Here is a 24,512-nt window from a genome sequence, read left to right on the forward strand (position 1 = left end):
TGCGCTTGTGTTTGACAGACTCTCACTTTTTTGTGCTAAGCGTTTTGCGCTTGTGTTTGAATGATTCCCACTTGTGTTTGAATGATTCTCACTTGTGTTGCGCTTGTGTTTGAATGATTCTCACTTGTGTTGCGCTTGTGTTTGAATGATTCCCACTTGTGTTTGAATGATTCTCACTTGTGTTGCGCTTGTGTTTGAATGATTCTCACTTGTGTTGCGCTTGTGTTTGAATGATTCCCACTTGTGTTTGAATGATTCTCACTTGTGTTGCGCTTGTGTTTGAATGATTCTCACTTGTGTTGCGCTTGTGTTTGAATGATTCCCACTTGTGTTTGAATGATTCTCACTTGTGTTGCGCTTGTGTTTGAATGATTCTCACTTGTGTTGCGCTTGTGTTTGACAGATTCTCACTTGTTTCACGCTTGCCCTTGCTCTTGCGTCCTAGTGAAAACCAACCTTTAAAGTCTATGTACGCGCTATTGTTTGCCCGCGGGTGCTTGGAATGAATATTCGACACCGTTGCTATAAGGTTTATAGACACCGGCCCTGCTAGGCATATGTCTAACCGTATTGTTTCCTTTGGCAAATTACCAAATGGTTATAATACTGCTCACATATCTCCCTTAGCCAAGCAATATCGGCTTCGTTCTGGGACCTGTTTTACTCCCTCCTTAATGGGTCATTGTAACCCGTTGTGTCTAACATTGCTCGAAATGACCCAACGCTGGTAAAATCACTAACAAACCAATGTGGGTCCATCAGGCCAGATGTCCGACTCTGGGAGGTTATCCTGCTCTACTCCGCTTGCGCGAATAGTTACAACCGCTGTCACGTAGCGCAGACGACGCAAGTCAAGGCCTCATTGGTTCTGTAACTGCCGAAACATGACCCGGATGTACACTTGAATTCGGACAAGTGCAGATAGGAGGCTCCAGGATGGTCCTGGGAACTGGCCACGCCCTCGGCCTCGATATCAACACAGATGTACTCGGTTTTCTCTGCGTTGTGCTTCTGCGATAGAAGGTAGCCGTGGTACTGCTTCTTCCACATTGGTGGACAGATATTATGCGCGGGAATCATGATGCTGAAATTTAATTAAAGTATGGCATGATTTCGAATCAAAGAGATCTGGTAGTGTACTTGGAAGGCATGATGTAACCAGCAAGACCTGGTAGATGACACCGTTCTCGCATTCTTATTGGCTTATTTATCAAAACTGTCAAGGTGGTCACGGTAGCGTGCGTCGTATCAGATGGCACGTTTCTCGCATTCTTATTGGCTTATTTATCAAAACTGTCAAGGTGGCCAACGCGCGTCGCACGTCTCCAGGTCTTTTTTCCGGCAAACTCAGCTATAGAAGCGAGTGCCACTCTTATATCACCTTATAACGCTCCTATCAAATATCAAGAGTTTTGCGCGTTTTTTGCTATACAAACGAACCGAATAATATCATTTGATAGAAGAACATATAAAGAATAGACCAAATCCGTCAATTCTGAAAGGTTAAACGTAGTTTAATAATTGTGTTCGTTCCGCTATGGAGGCGCAAAAGATTAACAGTGCAACTCGCTTTAGACGTTAATATGTTTTAGTTCATTTTTTCAAAGATAGCAACACAACCACTTGACGTGGTCGATATAAAGAGGTTCTCACCTGGATGTCGCGCCGTCTATCTGACACATCGCACATGGTACGTCCTTATTATCGAGGGGTTCGCTGTGCTTTTTGCGTTCTTCTGGACTCATTATCGCCAGAATGTGATCCGGGTACTTTTGGTACGCTTTCTGGACAGGTCCGTATTTGACAGGGTACAAAAATGCTCGGTCCACCCTGCTTATATTGGCAGGGTTAGTGTAGAAGGCCTTGTCTGGTAGACACATGTAGTTTGCACCTCCACCGCTCTCGGTGTGATGAGGCGATGCCACACGACCTAGATAGAACCAATGATATAAAACAAAAAGGTTTGATTATCAGAACTATATTTACCCCGCGAGTGTAGTCTGAGTATATGAGTGTAGTCTTTGCTCTGTTGTACTTACCGGCGTCTATAAGTGTTCTGTTGTACCTACCGGCGTCTATGAGTGTTCTGTTGTACTTACCGGCGTCTATAAGTGTTCTGTTGTACTTACCGGCGTCTATGAGTGTTCTGTTGTACTTACCGGCGTCTATGAGTGTAGTCTTTGCTCTGTTGTACTTACCGGCGTCTATAAGTGTAGTCTGTGTTCTGTTGTACTTACCGGTGTATATGAGTGTAGTCTGTGATCTGTTGTACTTACCGGCGTCTATAAGTGTTCTGTTGTACCTACCGGCGTCTATGAGTGTAGTCTTTGCTCTGTTGTACTTACCGGCGTCTATAAGTGTAGTCTGTGTTCTGTTGTACTTACCGGTGTATATGAGTGTAGTCTGTGCTCTGTTGTACTTACCGGCGTCTATGAGTGTAGTCTGTGTTCTGTTATACTTACCGGTGTATATGAGTGTAGTCTGTGTTCTGTTGTACTTACCGGCGTCTATGAGTGTAGTCTGTGCCCTGTTGTACTTACCGGTGTATATGAGTGTAGTCTGTGTTCTGTTGTACTTACCGGTGTATATGAGTGTAGTCTGTGTTCTGTTGTACTTACCGGCGTCTATGAGTGTAGTCTGTGCCCTGTTGTACTTACCGGTGTATATGATTGTCGTCTGTGCTCTGTTGTATACGTTACAGTGCGGTTTGCCCCATCGAACAAACACCGTCTTCCTTCTACTCGATTTCCTTCTCTTTGGCGGGCTATTAGGGTTTTTCGTCGGGGTCCCTGTGGTAGGGCGTCTTCTTTTGTCACCTTTAAAAAAATTAAATTGATTTTGACATCTGGGTCGCAGCGACTATATCCGGGACCTTGTTTATACGCATGCGCGAGCATATTTTCGCAATGTCCCCCCCCGTTTGTGCCTAGTGCACACTAGCGACATATCGACATAACAAAAAAAACATGTTTTTTTTTATGTCATTATATCCATGTTGTTATGTCGGGCTAAACATAGTGCGCGCGCCCATGTCGTTATGTAGTTATGTTGCTAGTGTGCACTAGGCGTTAACAAACATTGAGAAGTTAGAGCGTCTCTGAAAGCCGCCATTTTGTCATCCAAGTTAAATACCAAGTGTGAAAAAGCCTTGGTCAAATCTTTATCTCACTAATCTTGAAAAGCCCTTAGATCCAGGCCTCCAAGAGATTGACCGAGCGGGTTTGAAGGTCACCCAAATTTTGATATGAGTCTCCTGCTAACAAGGGTATCGATTTCGCTAATCGATTTGATTCAATTATGATTCAATGCGCTCTAATATGCACAGCGAGATGTTTGATTTACAAACAGGCCCTCGTAATTCGATTGCTTTTATTAATTTTGTAAGTATCACGTATAGAAAAAGTCACCCAAATATTGATATGGGATTACCCATGAGCCAATGCGGGTACGACACATGGATTCTTCACTGCATCCCTATTTGAAATAGGTGTAATGTTTCGCCGTAGAGAAAATGTACGATTTCAGGTGCGCTGGCCTCGTATTCACGTCTCAGGAACTAACAGATCCTCTCCCCCCCCCCTCCGTCTTACCTTGGTTATCCTTTCGCCTCGTTTTCGAAGCACACGCTCCGCTGACGTCACCATCTGCACAGCGAACACTGCAACCAACAGGTCAGCGGTGAGTTTGAATTCATGTAACAGCCGTTCTGGCCTTCAGTTTAGCAAACGTTTATTTGAATTTTGTAAATATTATTTAAGGTATAAACCTGCGTATGTAAGATCATTATTTAAGAAAAAATAACAGGCATGCAAGTTCACAAAGCAGGCGAGGAGTTGGCAATGTGCAACTCCGTTCCCAGTGCATTCTGGGTAACTTCAAAAACATCATCCTGAAATTACCCAAAAGGCCCTGAGCACTGTTGGTTGAAAAGACGAGGTTACTTTGTAGGCGAGGTCACTTAGTAGGCGAGGTTACTAAGTAGGTATGGTCACTAGGGGACTATTTTTAGGTCACATCACTATGAAGGCGAGGTTACTATGTAGGCCCATCAATATGAAGGCGAGGTTACTATGTAGGCCCATCAATATGAAGGCGAGGTTACTATGTAGGCGAGGACGCGAGGTCATTAAGTTGCGAGATCACTATGAATGCGAGGTCACTAAGTTGCGAGATCACTATGAATGCGAGGTCACTAAGTTGGCGAGGTCATTAAGTTGCGAGATCTCTATGAATGCGAGGTCACTAAGTTGGCGAGATGACTTTGTAGGCGTGGTCACTATATATGTGAGATTAGTATGTAGGCGAGGTCTCTAAGTAGGCGATGCCACCTGTTCAGCGAGATGATAAGTAGACGAGGTGACTTACAAGGCGAGGTAAAAAAGAAGGAACCGAATAAGTGGGTGAGTCACATTTCCGGTACAAAAATAAAATAATTCAAGGCTGCTGATGCCCTCTTAAGGACTTTGGTCATACATTTGACGGTGGTGTTTAGAGGGTGGTGAAGGGGTGATACGGGAGCCGGGATTCCTCTTATTTTGGGCCGGTAAAACGGGGTCAGGGTTACGGGGAACGGGATTTCTCTACCGGGAACGAGAGTCAACATGATTCAACGGGAACGGGATTTTTCAAATCTCTTCTTGTTCGTGCTAAAAAGTTGTCTATTAATTTTTGCATTTTTAAAGCTTTTTAATAGCATTAAACTTCAAACCTTGTGCTCAGCGGACTTTACTTCCTAAGACTTCTAGCCCTTCGAAATGTAGGCAACCCCCCCCCCCCCCTTCCCCCAGTATAGCCAACGAGATTTTGCGAGAATAACGGCCGGGAAACGAGATTTGGACCCCCTTCAGGAACCTGTATTTAAAATGTAATTTTGATGGCTTCATCCCAGCCGCAATAAAAATAGTACATACTATATATTTACCCCTCATTATTTTCTTAATTTAGGATAATGTAAAAAAAAAAGAGGGAGGGAAAAGTGCGGAACATGTGTAAAAATATTCGGTTATTACTGTTTGGAGCCATAATAGATTTGTTTTCCCTCGAGGCGAAATTGATTTTATATCAAACCTACGATGCCGCAAGATTGATTTTGTATCTAAAATCCACCGCGTCATGCGAAGCTAGAGCCCGGAAGAGACTTCTCTTATTCGATACGAATGCGGTTACTGAAAAGCAAGTAATTATACACAGGGAAATTGCTCCTATTCCAAGAAAAGTACTCTAACGGTTAAGCAATAATGTATTCTTAATGAGTATCTACATTTCTGGAAATAACAACAACGTCGGGTTCAAAGAGCTACACTTTTAAGCTATGAATCATTCTCAAGAATAAGCAAAAACAAACCAGTTGTAGTGATATTTGGTATCGCGCAATTGCTCAAACGAAATGTAACAGTTTGTTGCCATGTCAAATTAGTTTACACCTCTGATGATTGATAAACAGAGACATTTGCTAATGAATGCGGAATAGAAAACCACAGGGTGTCTTGTAAAAATCCACCAGCCGAGCTATGAGCAAGACTCTTTTTAAGATGAATAAATGAATTAGTTCGCGGCACTGTCAGTTCGTGCTCGCCGATTTGAGGAATGGGAGATTAAAGTCATCCATGATGTGATCATTTTCACACCCTTTTAAGAAAGTGGCCACAGTTTTTCGCCATCACCTTAGATGAGCGGTAGCCACTCAATAGCAAACAAAAACAGTGTGAGGGGCAGAGTTTTCCCACATTGTCTAATCTACTGTAAATAAAGAAACGGATAAAGCAATAAAGCTTACAATACGTACATTAGCTGTTTGTTTAGTGGGAAGGAAGGTGTTAAAAATGCTGCGATGAGGACCACTCTCTTTAGCTGGTGGAATTTGAAAACGCTTCATTGAAACTGGATACAGACATGTCTGGGATGATCTCTTCGTAATTCAGAATCATTGTTTTTTTTATTATTTTATGTTATCCCTGCGCAGATGTTTATGAAAATTTCAAACAAATATGAAATATTGTTTCTGACTGAATTTCATCAATGGTATTACCTTTTTAGCAAAGGTTTACAACCTTATATCACTAAAAATGAGTTTAGGAGAAAACCGTTCTTGGCGGGTTGGGTCTTATGTCGCGCCACTTGTTGGCTGACCCATACTTGTGCCAAACAAAATATCACGACCTTCATAACGAATGTCTTTTAAGGTCAACAAGACAGCCCTTTTAAAAGCACATTCTTACCTTAATTCTAACTGCGAGACTTTAGTCTTTAAGGCCGCGACTAAACCTTGCAGTCTTTGATACTCGACCTCCGTTTTTCTCAGAGACGTGTTGAGTTTACTATGAAGCGCCGCAAAAACTACTATGATCACAATCAGAGTAAAAACCCCGGCAATCCGTAACATCCAGGGGTTTTTGACTCGAATACACGTCGCTTGCGCACCATCGGGGTTCATGCCATTCCCGCGCTGACAGGAACCACGGATTGGAACTTTAGGGATCGGGGTTATGTTATGAAACTTGTGATCCAACAGTGGTTTGTTGTTGGCGGAATTCTGGCAATTCACGACAGCTTGATTCTTGGCCGACATGTTCCAAGTCTCATAATTCAACGCGCTCCCCACAACCCAAGCCAGGGAAAAAACTCGTCATGTTCAATGGGAATATTTCCAAGAGGCTCGAAATTTCTGCGAGAGTAGAGACAGACGTCGTTGTGCAGTAAAAGCCTATCAGTAAATCAGAGCGTTCGCACTTTTGGTCCAATTAGTCCGTTGTATAAGGATTTAACTCGCACCTGTCAAGGGGTATCAGCTAGCACTTGAGCCCGCGAATAGCATGACCAGTAAGCCGCCAATAAATATTTCGCACCAAGTGATTACAAAGAATTGCACAATGTACTCGATGCTACTCCTACACACAACTGTAATTATCCATACATCACGTTACTTTCACCAAGCCACACAAATGGCTTCTACACACAAATGGCTTCCCTAGAACACTTTACTGGCTTCCCTGAAACGAAATCCACCCCTCTCGCCAATTGGGCGCACAATTCTAATAATAAACGAGAAAATTTTGTCAGAACGGCGTTAAACACTTCAGATCGCCGCGCGGGCCACATTTATCTTTCTGGTGGTCACTTTAAAGCGTTTACTTTTTCGGCAGTGAAATGGTTTTTGAACGGCTGGAGGGCTTCAAAAGATTATAGAGTTATTTCCGATTACTTAACTTGAAATCCGTTTTCAAAACAAGGAGTACTAAACGAAAGCTCGCAGGCGAAAATGAACTTTAAAGGACCGACAAACTCAAAATACTCAAAGCCAGCCTTCAATATTTTAACGCGGACAAAAGCAATATAGATAAAATACATGACGATCATCGTACAAATGATTTCGAGTTGACATAATCAGAACATGCCTCGAGCAAAATGAATTAAAAATCATTTTGTGAAATTTGGTCGCATTTTGGAAATCTCCCGAAGTGTTTAGCATGCCTGTCTACTGTTCTTGGACTGGAATCCATTTAAGTGTATCCCTATCTGTCTATCACTGTCATCGGCCAATCGTGTTACCTCACCTGTTATATCGCACGAATTGATATAGAGGAGCTTTTCTGGAATTGTTTACATCATTAAAAAAAAAAAGGTAAATGTTTTGGGGAAAGGGGTGAAATAAGTCATGCCATGCGAGATGTGAAAATGAAAATGATAACATTGATAATTATATGTAATGTTTCCAAAAAATAGTCTTAATGCAGAAAAAAATGTTACTGAGTGATACGTTTGTAGCTGTAACCATCCAGAGTAATGTTATTATTGAATGTTTGGTGATACTTTTTTCCAGTTTATACTTTTTCTTTCCTCTCAAACATTGGGTTAAAATGACTTTTTCATACCGATTTCCAAAGTTTTTTAAAACCCTTTTAGATAATACTTACGTTATATACATTGTGTTTTCAGTAAATTATTTTCTACTAAAATGTTATCTTACAAGTAATCTTTAGCTGAATGCTATTGAGGTTGAAGTATATTTAAGTACATCAATGATATTAGAAACATTAAAACAAGTAGAACAAAACCTCTTTCACGCCTCTTAATAAGACCATCAAAATTACCATAAAGCCGGTTTAAAACTAGTCGTGACAGCCTGCCTCCTTTAGACAAATGAAACAAGCTCGCCGAGTAGAGACTCGTTCCTAAACATGTATGCAATCTGTTATATAAACAATAACTAGAAGACAAGTCTTTCTCCATATACGTTTTCCTTATCCTTTATACGGCAAATGCAAAAACATGATCTAAGTTTTTCCTTTCAATGTTAAAGAAAGTTATTTGAGCTTGAGAGCTCTCGAAATTATTAAAATGCAAACAACTAAAACATAATAACTCTTTTGTATTGCTTATTTTTGCTTATTGTAGTGTTGAATAAAAACATATTCCGCCAGGAACGCCCACTCTACATCCTATCATAAGACAAACAAGTTCAACTTCTTTTATACTTTGTACAGTTGTAAGCAATGCGTTTACCATAGACGTGAATGAGAGCGCATGTAAGATAGGATAGATGCGATGCAGAAGTCACATCTTATCAAGATTTCACTGCTGTGTGATCGATATTGAGACAAATTAGTTCGAGGTCTGCAAAGCGTCCCCGCGGGCAAGAGGGAAGTCAAGATAAGACAGAGTGAAATGAAAAACGTGACGTCATCTATGATATTTTTCAGTGACACGTGCTATGCTCATGTTAATCTTATGATTGTACACAAATATTATTACATACATCGAACCTGTTATGAGCAGCGATCATACTGGAACGGATTTCCTTTAGGCCAAATATATTTAAATCCTCAATGCCGAAACCAAAGCGTGTTTTTGTCACTCGAGGAAACCAATAACGTCTAGGTGTGGCTCTCGCCACAAAAAAGTTGTACAAAAATATGAGATAGGTACGGTACGCTGTCGTCCGTGCGACGAGTAGCATTTTCAATTTTCAAGTCAAAGCATGGTTTTATGGAAAAGAAAGGCTTCGACGCAATTTTCATTTGAATTTTACGCACCTTCTGTTACATTCCCATTTTTAATGTCTATATTTGAGTGCATAATAATTTCTAGCCACTGCCAGCTCTCATCATATTATTCCCGCCCACTAAAGGCGTGAGGTTACGCGTGGACGAGGTTTTTTCGATCCTCGTTTCTCGAGTCCGTACCCCTCCGAGACGTTAAAGAAGGCCAATCACGCCGCCATTTTATGCTCAGCTCAATGGCACACAAAGCATCCATTTCCATCGGCTAATTCAAGCAAGTAACCAAGATATTTACAATCAAATATCGTCAATAACTTATCAGGCTTTATTCGTAGATTATTATTTGAAGTTTTCTAAGTTGGTGACCGACATTCTTTAAAACTACGAGAAATGTGAAAGTTGATATAAAAAGACAAGTTAATAGGATTTGGAGATGAATAGTAGCGATGTAAATCTCGCTGAAAAGGAGGCAGAACTTTGCCCAATAAACACCACAAACTACGTAAGCTTTGATAGGGTTATAGTATCCTTAGTTTTATTTGCATCAATTTCTGACCATAATGTTTCGATAATTACATTGTTAATGGTTTATTTGGGAGAGCGGATGCATTTTGCTTTCATCTCTTTTATATCTCTTTCACGTAATTTGACAACAGTTTTGCATTTGGTTAATTAAAATAAGATAACATCGATCTAATCGATCTTCACGTTCGAGGCCGCGCAAAAGGCCTGGGGTCGATGACGCAGTTCGAGGGTGTTAATATTTTCTTCGCATAAATAATTTATCTTATGTTTGCATATTTAGATGATAGGAAAACTAGTATCTGGAACACGTAATTTTGCTCAAAAACCTAAAAAAAATTATATGTAAAATTAATTCAAATAATAAGCACAGGGAGCCCAAAATAGTAATTTTCTAGACTTCTTTTTTTTCATTTTCCATCAGACAATCGTGCGCTACGTTTTCAAACTCCATTAAAATGTGCATTACATGAAAACCTCAAATCTCTTCTTTCTCTTTATGGGGATTTAAAGATTTAAAGGTTGTGTGATTTTAAAAGGCCCCTAATGTAGGCACTAAGAAAGCTTGAGATAACGGGACGAAAATTGATAAGGCGCTAAGCCTGTTAACGTACACTAAAGCCGTCGATAAGAAATAATACACGAGAGAAGAGGATTAGAGAATGCATTTATAGCGACGGGTACTTCGTGGCAAGTAGAAATCTTATCATTTGTCTGGTGAGGACACGAATGTCACGGGAAACTTTTGTATGGAAATGATGCAATAAAATAAAAACGAATAGATGTAGTTACTAAAAGTCGTAACCAGAAATTTTGGACGAGAACCATTTAGTAAACGACATTGTTTTCTGCTCACCGTTATTTTCGCACACTGTCTATTTTTCTCGCCTTTTTTCGGGTTTCGCTTTTACGCGATTTAAAGATCTTCGCTGAATGTCGGGAGGAGTTAATTTAGCAGGTTTCTTCATTTTCTTTCGCGCAATACAATCGAACTTAACCACCCCTTTGATATTGCTTGCCATTGCAAAAACAATGGTTTATTTGCAAGGAAGCTTCAAAATAATAATCTACGAATGAAGTCTGATACGTTATTGACTATATTTGATGGAAAAAATATTGGTTACTCGCTTGAATTAAACGATGGAAATGGATGCTTTGTGTGACCTCGGCATTGAACGGGAGCGTAAAATGGCGGCGTGATTGGCCTACTTTAAGATTGGAGCCTCTACTACAACAGTAACGGTACAACAGCCCCCCCCCCCCCCCACCCTCAGCCGCTGTATTATTTTTCTTGTAAATTGATTGACCAATAGGCATATGTCATCTCATTGGCTGACACTGTGATTTAAAGATTCTTTACAGCATTTCATATTCCCGTTCATTTCTATCGGCATTTCTAGATGCGTTCAGTGTGTTCTGCGTCCCAGATGCAGTTTTAGACAAAATTATAAAAAAAAACGTGCACTAATGAATCAACCTAATAAAGGACAGATCGTCTCTGGCGATTTTTATCTTCAAAAACACGGTTGCGCCCGAGGGGTACACGATATGACATCCGCTCTAGTGTCTGCAAAGATAGCAAACCTCCATGTAACTGTCACGTTATTGCTACAAATAGTTGCATTCTAAGGCCCTTAGACGAGAAAGAATCTTAGCGCGGAGAGTTCCGTGTGTTCGATAACCCCAAAACAACCGATAATCACAAAAACTTGCAGTTCTATCTGATAGGCCGAAAGCAATAACATGTTCTTCTTGTTATCTGGATGAGAAACATGTCGACAATACTTGACTCACACAGAGAAAGAACGTGCCTTTCAATTGCACGCACTAAAAACCCATCAGCAAACGCAGGAGACGAACCCGTAACAATAAACTTGTAGTTTTTAGAGCGAGTTTTAATGCGTTTCGTCGCCACGCACATTTTAGTTTGGCAACTAACTGTGTAGTGACTGTCATGTTGCCCTTGCAATCTGCTAAACGTTTCATTTAAAGACAATTGTCTTAACTGAATTTATCTTAAGAGGGCTTAGACCACCACTACTTTGATCACAATGCTGAAGCAAGGACAATAAGCGTACGCGCTAATTATTTGCGCAATGCCGATGGAATTCTTTGATTGCTAGATAAACGGCAAGCTGGTCTACAATCTTTTCAACACATGTCGGCCATAATTGACTACGGATACTTTCAGAGAAACAGACCGCTCTAAAACCCCCCTCCTGTATCGGTGCTAACTTAACACTTCCTATTTTACCTTTCGAAATTTCCGATTCGAAAGTGAATGGGGCAAAAAGAAATATTTTGGCGCCAAAAGAAAATCTAAATCGTATTTGCAGGAAGCTCGAGTCAGCTTTACGTAAAATAAAATTTTAGCTGCTAATGACACGTAAATCAACATCCCTAAACAAATAAAAACACCAATAGAAAGTGGTTAGAATACATATTCTCTGACCTTTGCTTAGCGAAAAGATCATACGCCAACCAACTCCGTCGGTAGATTCTTGTGTTTTACAACATGGAAAACCGCAGTCTTGTGAAAGGCCAATTAATTGGTAGCGATAATTAGGTTTAAGGTATGAGAAGGAGAAAGAAAACGAGACGGACTTTTAGAGTTAATTTGTAAGCCACGTTTGAGCAGATACGTGAGTGGAAAAGACATATAAATGTACACTTACCGTGCCTCCAAATATTTCACTTTTCTCCTCAAATACCGAATATCGTTATGTAAACTCCGTACCGCTTGCCTCCGAGCTCGGCCATGCTGTACTATCAACTCTGTTCTCTGCTTTTCCAAACGTAATTTTACGACGGTCTCCCGTACTTTCCCAAGATCATTTTCAACCCTGTCTAAACGGCTTGTCGCCTGCCGTAGTTGGACAAGTACATCGTCACTCGTGTGATTTCTGTTCAAGACCAGCAAAATTTGACACACAAGACAAAACACGGCAGTCATGGAGAGTAATGTCCGGCTCAGCTCTCCCGGAGTGCTAGGATACTTGGTTCTGAAACCCTCTGCATAAACCTTTAGTGTCTGCCACTTCATCTTAGTGGAACAGAAATGCGTTCACACAACTCTCCGTACTGTCGGTAGAGGCCAATGCGTAATTGTTAGATACACGCAAAATATCTCCGTCCGTTTGAGCTGTGGGCATAGTTTTGGAAATCTCATTCACTCGGCTTCCGTCTCTTCGATTCACGTTGTCCGAATCGCGTTAACGTTTATTACATTCTAATGCTAAGGTTTCCGATCTTGAAGAAACCCACGGGGTCGTTGAACTATAGGGAGGTATTTGTAATTCGATAAGGGTGAGATAAGTGTTTAAACTAAACAACCTATAAACTGCTCAAGCGACTAGGACGTTCTGTCATCGACGAAAGAACCGGTGCTTTCGGTAATAAACTACACGAAAAACACTAGCAGTAGAAACAAAGAAATACAGATTAAAACCCACGTGGTGGACTCTCTATAACCGGCAGGAGATATTTATATTAGAAAATCAATTCCCGAGGGTTGCTTTTTGTTTGTTGTTATTTGGTTTACGGATCATCCAATAAACTAGGAATAATTTTTCACGACGGGAGACCGCGATAAGCCAGGTATGTTTGTAAAGCCGGCCCTGCGCCCCCGGGTAAAGTCACGGGTGCTTAGTGTGTGGCTAAGAAAGGGTCAAGTTTTTGTGGACAAGATTTAATAATTTGTACATTGTGTTTGAGATTTTTATCAAAGATTGTTATTAAACCCTCGGTGATGTAAACAAGGCTAGAGGCGTACCAGATGGATGAGACGCGCACGGGGGACTAATGGAATGCGTCTCGTGCGTGCTTGTTACTAACGATAATCGAGTTGAAGTTTTTCTAGGAGTGCTCGATCCTCTCGTACCGTTTAACTGTTAAACCTCCTATTCTAACAACGTTTTGAAGTAACAAAAGTATCTATTTTATTTCGCGAAATAACGTTTACGAATTCATCAGATGAATGTTCTAAACAATCTCCCTTTTCCAGGGCTCGTAAAAAAATTGTCAAGAGCGTCAACAAGATAAGATGAGGTGGACAGGCGGGCGGGAGGGTGTGGCGACATGGAATGTTTACCTGGTTACGATGCGTATGAAATCATGACCGAAACAACTCTGTCAATAGCCGTCCAGATACCAAGTGGGAGAAAGCATCTATTTCCATCGGCTTAATTATTGGGGAAACTTTTGCGATGTCTTCGATTGCATTTCGTAAATGAGGAACAAGCATTGTTTCTAAATGACTGTTATCGCTTCTACTTATATAATTTCCGTTTCCCAATAGTGAATGAAGGCAACAATAGTTGTGGATGACAAGGGCTCTTTAATGTCCTGTCGGACAATTCCCAGTTAACAGGATGTGTGGAGGTGGTATCTGTACCTCTATTCTATTTGTCGACTCTCGCTGCTTCACGAGTGCGTGGCGAGGTGCTATCGATTAGGGGATGTGTGCGAGTGACTGTACCTCTCAGACTATTCTCGCTGGTTCTCGAGTGCGTGGCGAGGTGGTATCGACTAGGGGATGTGTGCGAGTGACTGTACCTCTCAGACTATTCTCGCTGTTTCTCGAGTGCGTGGCGAGAAGCTATCGATTAGGGGATGTGTGGAGTGACTGTACCTCTGTCTATTCTAGCTGGTTCTCGAATGCATGGCGAGAAGCTATCGATTACATTGTGGAAGGAAGCGCCACAAACATGGTGACCGACGGGTGTTATCAAGTCAAACACCTTATCATCTCAAGGGTGTGGTGACATGGGAGTGAAAATCTTGACAAGATGGGCGTGGCCAGATGGGGCGTCACAAGGCGGACCCACAGCAGGGTGACCAACTGATTTTATCATTAAATCAATCGACCACACAAACTAGTGGAACATGGGGCGTGACAGACAAGAAAAGATAGGCGTTACCACACGAGACCACATGGTGACCATATGATGTTATCAACACCTCAACCAAACACACAAGCTAGTGGGGAAACCAGAGCGTACCAAAGGGTGACCAACTGATGTTAGATGAAGTCAATCAACTACAAGTGGTTAGACAAGGCGTGACAGATGTGGCGTGACACGTGGCCGCGATCCATCAGATGACACTATACCAGGTAATACCAGAGTCCGGTGTACCAAAGTCCATGCGGTCCCGAGTAAGTGCGAATGGAAGTCTCATTCCACGAAGTTTCCTGCTTTTCGATTGACAGAAAACCGCGAACACAATTTTAGTGACCAGAAACGCTTTAGTGGGGGATGGATAGGTTTTCGGATCGGCAGATCCGTCCGAAAATGCAGGCAAGCGGATTACGGAATTAAAAAAAAAAGAACGCATTGTCAGATTCTTAAAACCTACCGGATCACGGATCTATTGGAAAATTAACGTCGGATTTCGGATTCTGATAATCGTGAATGTGGATTTTGCCGATTCTTGACGTTCTTATATGATTTTATTGTTTTCTTCTAAAATGCGTTGCGATTTGGGTTGAAGCAAAACTTTGTGCAGATCGGCGGATTTGCCAAAAAAAAAAAAAATAGCGGATCGGCGGATTCAGAGATCCCTATTCACCTCTCCCAATTAGTAGAACAAGACATTGGCACTTCCCATTGCATAGAGAAGAGCGGGGAAGCCAAAAGCTGTATTAGAACGTTAGCGTGAAAAAAACCGCACGCAACCCTTTTAGATGACTAGATTAGTGCCCCACCCGAAGCATTCAAAGAACCAGGCAAGCTTTGATCATCTCTTGTTGCACATTACAGCGCGATCGTTCGTTCTAGAAACTGCTCGATCCACGTGCTCTCTGCTATCAGTTTCGCGATACGTGTTTCAGGACAAAAGGCGACACATCCAGTCAAGCGTATCATTGAGAGATTATTTACAAATTAACCATAAGCAGAGGTCAGATGGTGAACTGCTAAGGACTCTGCTGGTTTATAATCAAAACCCTTCCTTGTTCAAATCCAATCGCATTCTTATCATGCCATTCGAGATTTGCTCTATCCCCTCTAGGGGACGGACCATTAAAAAAGAGAAGGGGGGAGGGGTAAGGAACAAATAAAAGAAGCATACACGATAAAGCCTGGGAAAATTATTTTCTAAACATACATCTCTCTGATTTTTCAAAAAGTAAGCCGATTTATAAAGAACGTGTTCATCCAGATCTTGCAAATTCTAAGGAAAGAAAACGAGACTGACTGCTTTTACTCCTGAATGGTAAAACGGAAACAGGAATTATAATACGAACTTGTCACGGGGAAATATTTACGCTTAATACTTCGCAGTATTATTAAAGCTGATAATATCATTTTGACTTAGATTCATTATATCTGTACGGTCGCCGTTGACAAATATCTTGGCAAATCGCTGTCATTTCACAATCCTTCACCCCTCCTAACCCAACAACAGGATCGAAATGCCGTCGCTTTTTGCAACAACCCTGTCCTTTGTGGTCCTCAAACTCGAATTGTTCGCAATCTACATATACAGGTATTACTTTAATTTTAGTATGGTGCGACCTTGATAAAAAAAAAAGGCGGTAAGAAAAACCTACTCGAGGGGGGGGGGGGCAAAACCTGAATTTCCGATTAAGAGTCCCCCGTTAGTTTAAAAATAAAAAAGCGGCCCATCTCTCTTACTTTTACTCTTCTCCTTCTCTTTTGCTCGAAATGAAATTCAGTCTCTGATTTCTAGCTCCAAAATTACCTGAGAAATCAACTAGTTCCGAAGATAGACTCAAACGAGCAAACATAGTCGGGTTTCGTGGGAAAAAAGGCAAAAAGAATTGCTGCAAAAAAAAAAAGGAACAACCAGAATGGCTCTGCGCAGAGCACTTCTTCATCGACATTTTCCCAGAATACATTGCTTGCCGTTGTACGCGCGCCGCCGGTGTTTATCAGCGGAGTTCTCCACATCAACACACCGCAGTAGCGCTGTAAATGTGTTTTAGCCACGTTATTGATGGTGAAACTGTCTTATTTTGCCGTGATCAGTGGCCTGATTGCCCTCTATCTACACCTCGCTTGTTTCTCTAGTGCCTCTGGTCGTTTCATGCCGGGGGGGAAGCGATTTGGCCAACTAAAAGCTACTGTATCGACAAGCCGATCTCCTCCGTGTCAGCAATCACGCACCCCAAGGTAATTTCCACAGATTTTTTTATAACTACTAGATACTTAACCCTTGCAATCGCTGTGCTGTACATTTTTGGTTAGCTCTGCTGTAATTCATAGTATGCACAGAAGCCTAAGATCAGGGATTGTTAGCCGCTGACGTCCATTTTGATGCGCGGAACTGCCTAAAGCACCTGCCACAATAAGTCAGTTACTCTCTTCACACACCTAACTAAACCTACCTCTTTTGAATACCATCAATAAGCCGACACAGTGCTTGAATACAGTTAAGATATCCTTTTTTTGTGTGCTCGTAGTACGGTATATTGTTTGTGGGTTGCGAGTCATTGTCAAGAAGGCCGAGTCTAACATCCCTAACACCTGCCCCTTTACGACACAACAAATCCACTTAGCGCATTCTAGTTGATCTTTCCAGATTGACTTTAATGATTTCTCCTCTGCCTTTTTCAGGAACGGTTCTCCTAGTATCGGGACTGTGAGGCAGACGATATCATCTCTTCTCACGATTCCCCAGCTTTATCACATACCTATTCCACGAGTTCCTATCTTCAACGCTATGGGTTTCGAAATTCTTTTTTTCGCTTATCTGGTTTCCGCGCTTGGTCTACAATACCTCAATATATACAAACTGGTTGGTCTAATATATTTATTTATATTTGTATACCTTTGCCATAACTTCTTTTGGTGTACTACGCTATTGAGACGACCATTGTTTGTTTTTGGTGAGAGTGTTGAAAATGTTCAGAATAGACGCGAGCATATTTTCATTTCACTTGACAGCGTCTGCAGATTTTTTTTTCCATTCAATAGCATTGTCATCTTTGTCCCATTTATTCATTTAACTTAAGCAATTATTGTAAACATAATCAAAATCTTGATATAAGTTTTTTCAACCTTTTCTAAGATAATAGCATTATATTTTGGACCTGGTTAACATGGTTATCATTTTAATGTCATTCATGTAAATAATACTTTTCTAATTTTATGATGTTTAGACAAGCAAAAAGAAATAATATGACATTACTAAACATGATATATTAGCTATGATTTATCAGTATTTTTTTTGTAGTTGCCAGCAAAACTCAATTTCTTGGAAATTCTAACCTCCCCCTGTGATATTTGTTTTCTTTCAAGTTATTTCCAAATATGTTTTCATTACAACAACTTTAACCTCCTTGGAAAAAAATGTATGTTAAGATACACTTAGATAATACATTATCATAAAGTGATGAATATGTTGTTCTTGAAACATTGAACAGTTTATAAATATCTTTGTACATTTTCCATTGAGGACAAGTACCTTCTGTAATGCATTTGTGATTTAAACTTGCAATAAACTCACAATAACTGATTTTCCATGGAGGTTTTAGTTATTTGTAGTCAAATGTTTACTTCAGTACTTAAATAATCATAGTAGATTTTTTCTATGGAGGGTTGCACATTTAAAAAATCCATCAAAGCATGTTTTGAGTATTGTGGTTCCCCAAGCACCTTCTCTTGGAGAATTAAAATGGTTGAAAACAATTAAATGCTGGCTGTGTTATGACTTCATGGACACTTTACTTGATTTTGTGCTATATTTGACCAGATCAATTCCTAGCCAACTAGCAGACTGATATATAAGAAAACACTGTTTTTTATACAATAAATTCATGATTATCCAATGTCATGCCAGAATTCTGATGTTTGTTTTAGCCTATGTAAATGAAACAAGAAGTTTCCTGTTTGTTACAATTTCCATATAGATATAATGCAACCTGTCTAATAGGGTCATTGTTGTCTGTAGAATTCTCCTATGGGTTTTGTTTAGTGGAACCTGTGTAATGACCATGCCTTTTTTCCATTTGGTAGAATTTCCATGTGGTTGATGTCCACTTGGTCACATTCATCTTGATATTCTTGTCCAGAAGACTCATATGGAACATTTTAAAGCAGGTAGAAGAAGGAACTGAATTTGTTATAAAGGTGTCTGCATACATTTCAACTTCTGCAGCTAGAAAACATTAAGATTTACTTTTGTTGGTTCAGCATTTTTCCACCAGTATAGGAATGATTATGTGGAAAGGTGGTGACATTTTAGTAAAATTATGGTCAGGCACAAAACAAGGATTTCCTGGAGGGGAAGGGGAAGTCATAGATATCATAGTAAAATAGTTGCACTAACAATTTACATTGGGTGTCAAACTTGTGCGCACTAAATTGCAACAGCAAAAAGCAACTTATCCAAAGCAATTACAAATTAGCCACAAAGTTTCTTTGTCAAGTGCTTATTTTCATTGAGAGATTTCAACTTGTAGTAGTTCTCCGGCATAATGTGCACAGCCATTTCTGTGTTTATTTTGGCTTGGATTTGCTATTCAAAAAGTCACATGACCTATTTTTCATTAAGAAATGACACAGTACATGCAACAGCTTGTACTCATTAACCCACATGTCTGAGGGTAGTTCTAACTTAGAATTGGGCTTTGCTTGAGTATTCTTGTGGGCTAGGATCTTGCTTCATATGCCAAATGCATCTCAGTTGACAACCTAAATAGGTAATGATTTTGTACAGAAAGGCTATACCATCTGCCCTGAAAGTGGGCCAGTCTGCCACCCTTCAGCTTACCCTCTCAGGTTCCAAGAGGAGAATTAATTTGTCTGGTTTTTCTAAATGGCAAGGAAGTTAAATGATTTAATTGTTGATTGGTTAGTAACTGTTTATGAGGAAAGTTTACAACAAAACTTACTGTCTAATATTTATTTCTCCATTTTTCAGACACTGGCATCAGAAATCCTTTTCACTGTCAAGTACTTCCTGGGTCTGATTTTTAAGGCTGTTATTTTTCTTGTGGTGATCTGCACTCTCACATGGTTGCTATGGAAACTTTTTCAACATAACAGCATTCAAAATTGTCTGTTCCTACTATATCCGTGAGTACTATTCAACTTGATTAAAAGCACAGACATCCTTTTGATTTCTGCACTCTCACATGGTTGCTATGGAAACTTTTTCAACATAACAGCATTCAAAATTGTCTGTTCCTACTATATCCGTGAGTACTATTCAACTTGATTAAAAGCACAGACATCCTTTTGATTGGGTTCTCAAAAAAGGAAGAAACAGGCATTAGTAGTGGATTTGAAGAAAATGAGATATTTTTTGCATTCATGTTTAAAACTATTTAGAAAGTATGTGAAAAACCGATTTGAACAGAGGTACATTTGAGAGAGGATTCATTAGAACTTCAAGCAGTCCATTGCCTAAAATCATGTACCAAAATAATTTTCATAGTTTTTAGGGTATAGCTTTGGATATATGTAGTAAGTAAGTTCATGAATTGTTTGCACTGCCATGGAAAACATGGATGACCATATTTTCAGATTAATTACTCTCCATTTGAACCTCTATAAAGTGACCACTTCACATAATTCAAAGGGTGGCAACTTTAAATATCCATTTCCCATTCTTGCAGTATTGTCATGTACCTGTGTGCATTTGGCTTCACACTGGATCCGCAAGGCAACAAAGTGATGTTCAAGATAAGCCCGCATGTTGAGATTTCCCAGATCCATCTTATCCCTACCAGAACAATGGAAAAGAAAGCCTTTCAAAATGGAGATGCAAGACAAGAACTGATAGGAAAACCTAACTGTACACTTCCACCAGATGCAGTTCGATATGAGGCAGAGTGCCTGAGAACAGATTTTAATTCCAGAATTAAGCAAGTTTTGTTCCAGTCTTTGCTCTGTGCTTACTTTGTTGGTTTTTTACCCATGAGATTTTCAGAGGTAAGATCATATCTCCACAATTTCTTACATTGGCCTGCTGCATTGCATACATTGATTGTTATTATTATTATTACCTAAGGATGATACCTTCTAACCTCAAGATGACAACTTATACTTTGAATTTTGATTGATTGACCTGATGCAATTTGGCCTGGATTGGAGGGGGCTATTAGCCAGGGGTAGAGGGATATCTCTGTTTTCCCTTTATAAAGATGGAATTTGGAAATTAAGGGGATAATAAGTTGAACAGTGTTTTAGCTCTTAAAGGCTGCTTGTAGCCCCTACCTTGGGGTACATCAATACAAATAAGAGAACAATATGTCTGTATTCCATGTACTCCCCAACTCACCACAGGCCATCTGCTTGTCCAACCACAGTCGGAGGATCACTTTCTGTGGTTTTCCCTCCGTGGCGAACAGAGATATCTGTATATACAAACCGATGGTGTTTGATGACCTAGGAGTCAATTCCCCCTTTCAACTCCTCCTCAGTCACTCTCCATATAATTGTGACACAGGTAACCTGTCTTTCTCTTATTTCATTTAAAATGAGTTGCCTATGGGGGAGATCCTCAGATCCTCTGAAATGTGCAGTATTTTCTACTTTTAGATTTGATCCCCCCTTTAAAAATATATCCACTGTACAACATCACTGTTGTTTATCTGTTAAATCTTGACTTAAAGCATCTCAATTTTGTTTCCATAGCAACACCATGTGTATTATGATCTGTGGTGGGCATGTCAGCAGATACTATTCATATGGCTAAGTTCCCTATTGGTGTTAATGATGTACATGTTACCATTGACATACTGTGATGCATTACACAAGTGCGCGGTTCATCTTGGTGGGTGGGAGCGGTATACCTGTGGACACAGGGAGACACCTCATGTGTAAGTCAAGAAAATAGATGTTTAGTTCCTATGGTTAGTAGATCTCAGAGTTCTACATTTCTTATTTATCTGACCTTTTATTCCTCTCCTCCACCATTCTATAGAAAATTAAATTTAGCAAGACAAATAAAGAAAATATTCAGCTCGGAGCCATAGCAGGCCTTGAAATATTGGTGGGCGGGGTCCAGAATGATCAAGAAAGTTGTGGGGTGCACCCACCCCCTACTGGTCATTTCCTTATAATTTTTTTACAAAGATTTGGGCGGGGGGAGGGGGGACAGTTACCCCACCCCCTACTGTTCTTTCCTTTTCTCATTTGAGCAGAGATGCAACCCGGATAATTGAACTGATAGAAACAAACAGGAAGAATGCTTTGCTAGCTTGGTAATATATTAGCCGGACAACAACAACTACAACAATTACCTTTTCCTTATCCTACCCAACCACCCCCTTTAACACTTCCTTCTATCTGACCTTTACATTTCACCTTAGATGGTCGCCGCTGACGGTGTGGCCTCAAGGGGTGTTGGTGCGGCATAACAAGTTACTTTACAAAGGCTTAGGAATTCATAATGTTGCAATACCTGGGGACCCCCATCACTCAAGATTCTTTGTAAGTAACAAGACACCACATCCAATGTGAATGCTTATTTTAGCATACAACTTAAAAAAAGCGCTAGCTCTTGAATAGCCCACCCCCGCTTTGTAGAAGAATGTCAATAGGCCCCATTGTCCCCCTCCCCCCTGGTGATGTTTTGGACGAGTGTCAAACAGCCCCTATTCTATGCTTTTGACAACTGCAGAGTATCAAGCATGAAATGCATCTATTTTCATTGGCCAACACATTTCTCAGTAAAATGTCAAAGAATTCCTCTTGGGTAGTTATTTTGGAGTTTTTATACGATAATGATTCATTGAGTGTCCTTCTTTTAATAAGCGCCCCCTCTCCAATAAGCGCCCCCTCCCCAATAAGCGCCCTCTCTCCAATAAGCGCCCCCTCCCCAATAAGCGCCCTCTCTCCAATAAGCGCCCCCTCCCCAATAAGCGCCCTCTCTCCAATAAGCGCTCCCTCCCCAATAAGCGCCCTCTCTCCAATAAGCGCCCCCTCTCCAATAAGCGCCCCCCTTTCCAATAAGCGCCCTCTCTCCAATAATCGCCCTCTCTCCAATAAGTGCCCCCCTTTCCAATAATCGCCCTCTCTCCAATAAGCGCCCTCTCTCCAATAAGCGCCCTCTCTCCAAAAATCGCCCTCTCTCCAATAAGCGCCCCCTTTTCAATAAGCACCCTCTCTCCAATAAGCACCCTCTCTCCAATAAACGCCCCCTCTCCAATAAGCGCCCCCTCTACAAAGAGCGCCCCCCTTTCCAATAAGCGCCCTCTCTCCAATAATCGCCCTCTCTCCAATAAGCGCCCCCCTTTCCAATAATCGCCCTCTCTCCAATAAGCGCCCCCCTTTCCAATAATCACCCTCTCTCCAATAAGCGCCCCCCTCTCCAATAAGCGCCCCCCTCTCCAATAAGCGCCCTCTCTCCAATAATCGCCCTCTCTCCAATAAGCGCCCCCCTTTCCAATAATCGCCCTCTCTCCAATAAGCGCCCCCCTTTCCAATAATCACCCTCTCTCCAATAAGCGCCCCCCTCTCCAATAAGCGCCCCCCTCTCCAATAAGCGCCCCCCTCTCCAATAAGCGCTCCCCTCTCCAATAAGCGCCCCTCTCTCCAATAAGCGCCCCCCTCTCCAATAAGCGCCCCCTTTCCAATAAGCGCCCCCTCGACCTCTAATTTGGAATAAGTGCCCTCTCCCCTCACCCTAAAAAGATCTTAGATGGTGTAAAACTTAATTTTATTAAGCTCGTTTTGACATTAGCACATCGATTAAGAAGCTGGTGTTTTCCGCCGAAATGAATAAAGCACCCCTGGTGCTTTATCAATACGCTAATTTATCAGTACGCTATTTTAAAAAAAAAGACATAACAAAGAAGCGGCTGATATGGCTCTCTTGCCAACATTTTTATCACAAAATTGTGAATTTCTCCCAAGTCAAAAGACTACCCCATTTATATCGTTCAATGATTTCTTTTAAGAATTCGTTTCTTTTTTCCAGTTTATGTTCGAGTCACCATTGCGACTCATCAATTGGATGTCCGCATCCCTACTCGCCCTAGTCCTCTACCAGCTCGTCCTTATCATTCGATGTCACTTTTGGTACCAGCTTCTCTCGGTCGTCGGTATGCTGTCCTTCAACTACGTCATACTCTACCGCATATTGCGTGACCGTTGGGCGCTGCAGGGGGTACTAGCACAGAAGGAAACTAGAGACTAGCGGTACGGAGACTGGGTCCTGGGTTTTGTTGCGCTTTGTGTGTGAGGGCTTAAAGATATGGCAGGTCACATAAATTCGATGCTTTAAAAAGCAGTATAATATAATGAGAAAGAAAATACACTAGTATAATAAAATAGTAATTTAAGTACATTAAGGTGGCTAAAGTAAAAAAAGGTTGAAAACATTGGAGAAAATACCTTTTTTAAGACTCTGAGTGACGAATGTTTCTCTGCCGCTAGAACTCTTTACAAATGAGATGCATACAATAACAATATAAATCCGCAAAAGCATAAAATAATTTATGGATAAGTATTTTTCATAATGACATTTCAATCTATCAATGTCACGCAAGTGAGATCGCCAGGTCACGCATTGTCACGCAAGTCAGATCTTCATGTCACACATTGTCACGCAAGTCAGATCCTTAGGTCACGCATTGTCACGCACGTTCAAGGTCTTTTATCCCGTAAAGTTGCTTGCAAACAGCTTCGGCTAGTATCGCTGGCGCAGTCTCGCGGCTTTAGGATAACGACATAGGAAACGTTGCCAAACTAATACTTCACAGCACACGGCTTTCTTACAGCGCAAGGCTTTGCAATGACGGGGCTGTTGGCACGGAGCCTAATAAACCACATTTTTTCTGCCGTATTTTTAAGCCTTCATTCCACATAAACCTCTCCTACCTAGGGCCTAGTTTAAGTACTCTAGATTCCATTCAGTAAAACTAAATTATAAGTCGTTTTGGCGCCTGAAGTATTGTATGAGCTCTCAAAGTCAATAAAAAAGTATGTTTAGCAAGAGATGTCGTGCTTTACTATCGTTAGTCTCATGCTAGGGGAGGGTTTAAGGGGTTTAAAAACCGCCCCTTGGGCCTGTACACGG

General features: G+C 41.0%; 2 protein-coding genes across 4 annotated transcripts; one reads left to right on the top strand and one right to left on the bottom strand.

Annotated features, from left to right (window-relative positions):
• Nucleotides 1–33: 33 nt before the first annotated feature.
• On the bottom strand, nt 34–12,922 carry LOC116619038. Of its 2 annotated transcripts, none has more exons than XM_048721357.1 (5): nt 12,197–12,922; nt 3,591–3,658; nt 2,658–2,816; nt 1,654–1,930; nt 34–1,084 (listed from the first exon to the last, which is right to left on the bottom strand). In XM_048721357.1, exons 1-5 carry the CDS (start codon nt 12,562–12,564, stop codon nt 829–831), a joined length of 1,128 nt encoding a protein of 375 aa, XP_048577314.1. In that variant the 5' UTR covers nt 12,565–12,922; the 3' UTR covers nt 34–828. The 2 variants fall into 2 exon arrangements, with proteins under 2 accessions (XP_048577314.1, XP_048577315.1); XM_048721358.1 differs by lacking the exon at nt 12,197–12,922 and adding an exon at nt 6,219–7,356.
• A 3,479-nt stretch (nt 12,923–16,401) lies between these two features.
• Nucleotides 16,402–24,428, top strand: LOC5513773 (transmembrane protein 39A-A). 2 transcript variants are annotated; one of them, XM_032383330.2, is made up of 9 exons: nt 16,402–16,654; nt 17,099–17,279; nt 18,500–18,583; nt 19,407–19,498; nt 19,621–19,683; nt 20,104–20,419; nt 21,125–21,309; nt 21,802–21,922; nt 23,412–24,428. In XM_032383330.2, exons 1-9 carry the CDS (start codon nt 16,479–16,481, stop codon nt 23,628–23,630), a joined length of 1,437 nt encoding a protein of 478 aa, XP_032239221.2. In that variant the 5' UTR covers nt 16,402–16,478; the 3' UTR covers nt 23,631–24,428. The 2 variants fall into 2 exon arrangements, with proteins under 2 accessions (XP_032239221.2, XP_032239220.2); XM_032383329.2 differs by lacking the exon at nt 19,621–19,683 and having other exon boundaries at nt 19,407–19,561.
• The last annotated feature ends 84 nt before the right edge of the window (nt 24,429–24,512 follow it).

The sequence above is a fragment of the Nematostella vectensis genome, chromosome 14 (assembly GCF_932526225.1).
Source record: "Nematostella vectensis chromosome 14, jaNemVect1.1, whole genome shotgun sequence".
Lineage (NCBI taxonomy): Eukaryota > Metazoa > Cnidaria > Anthozoa > Actiniaria > Edwardsiidae > Nematostella > Nematostella vectensis.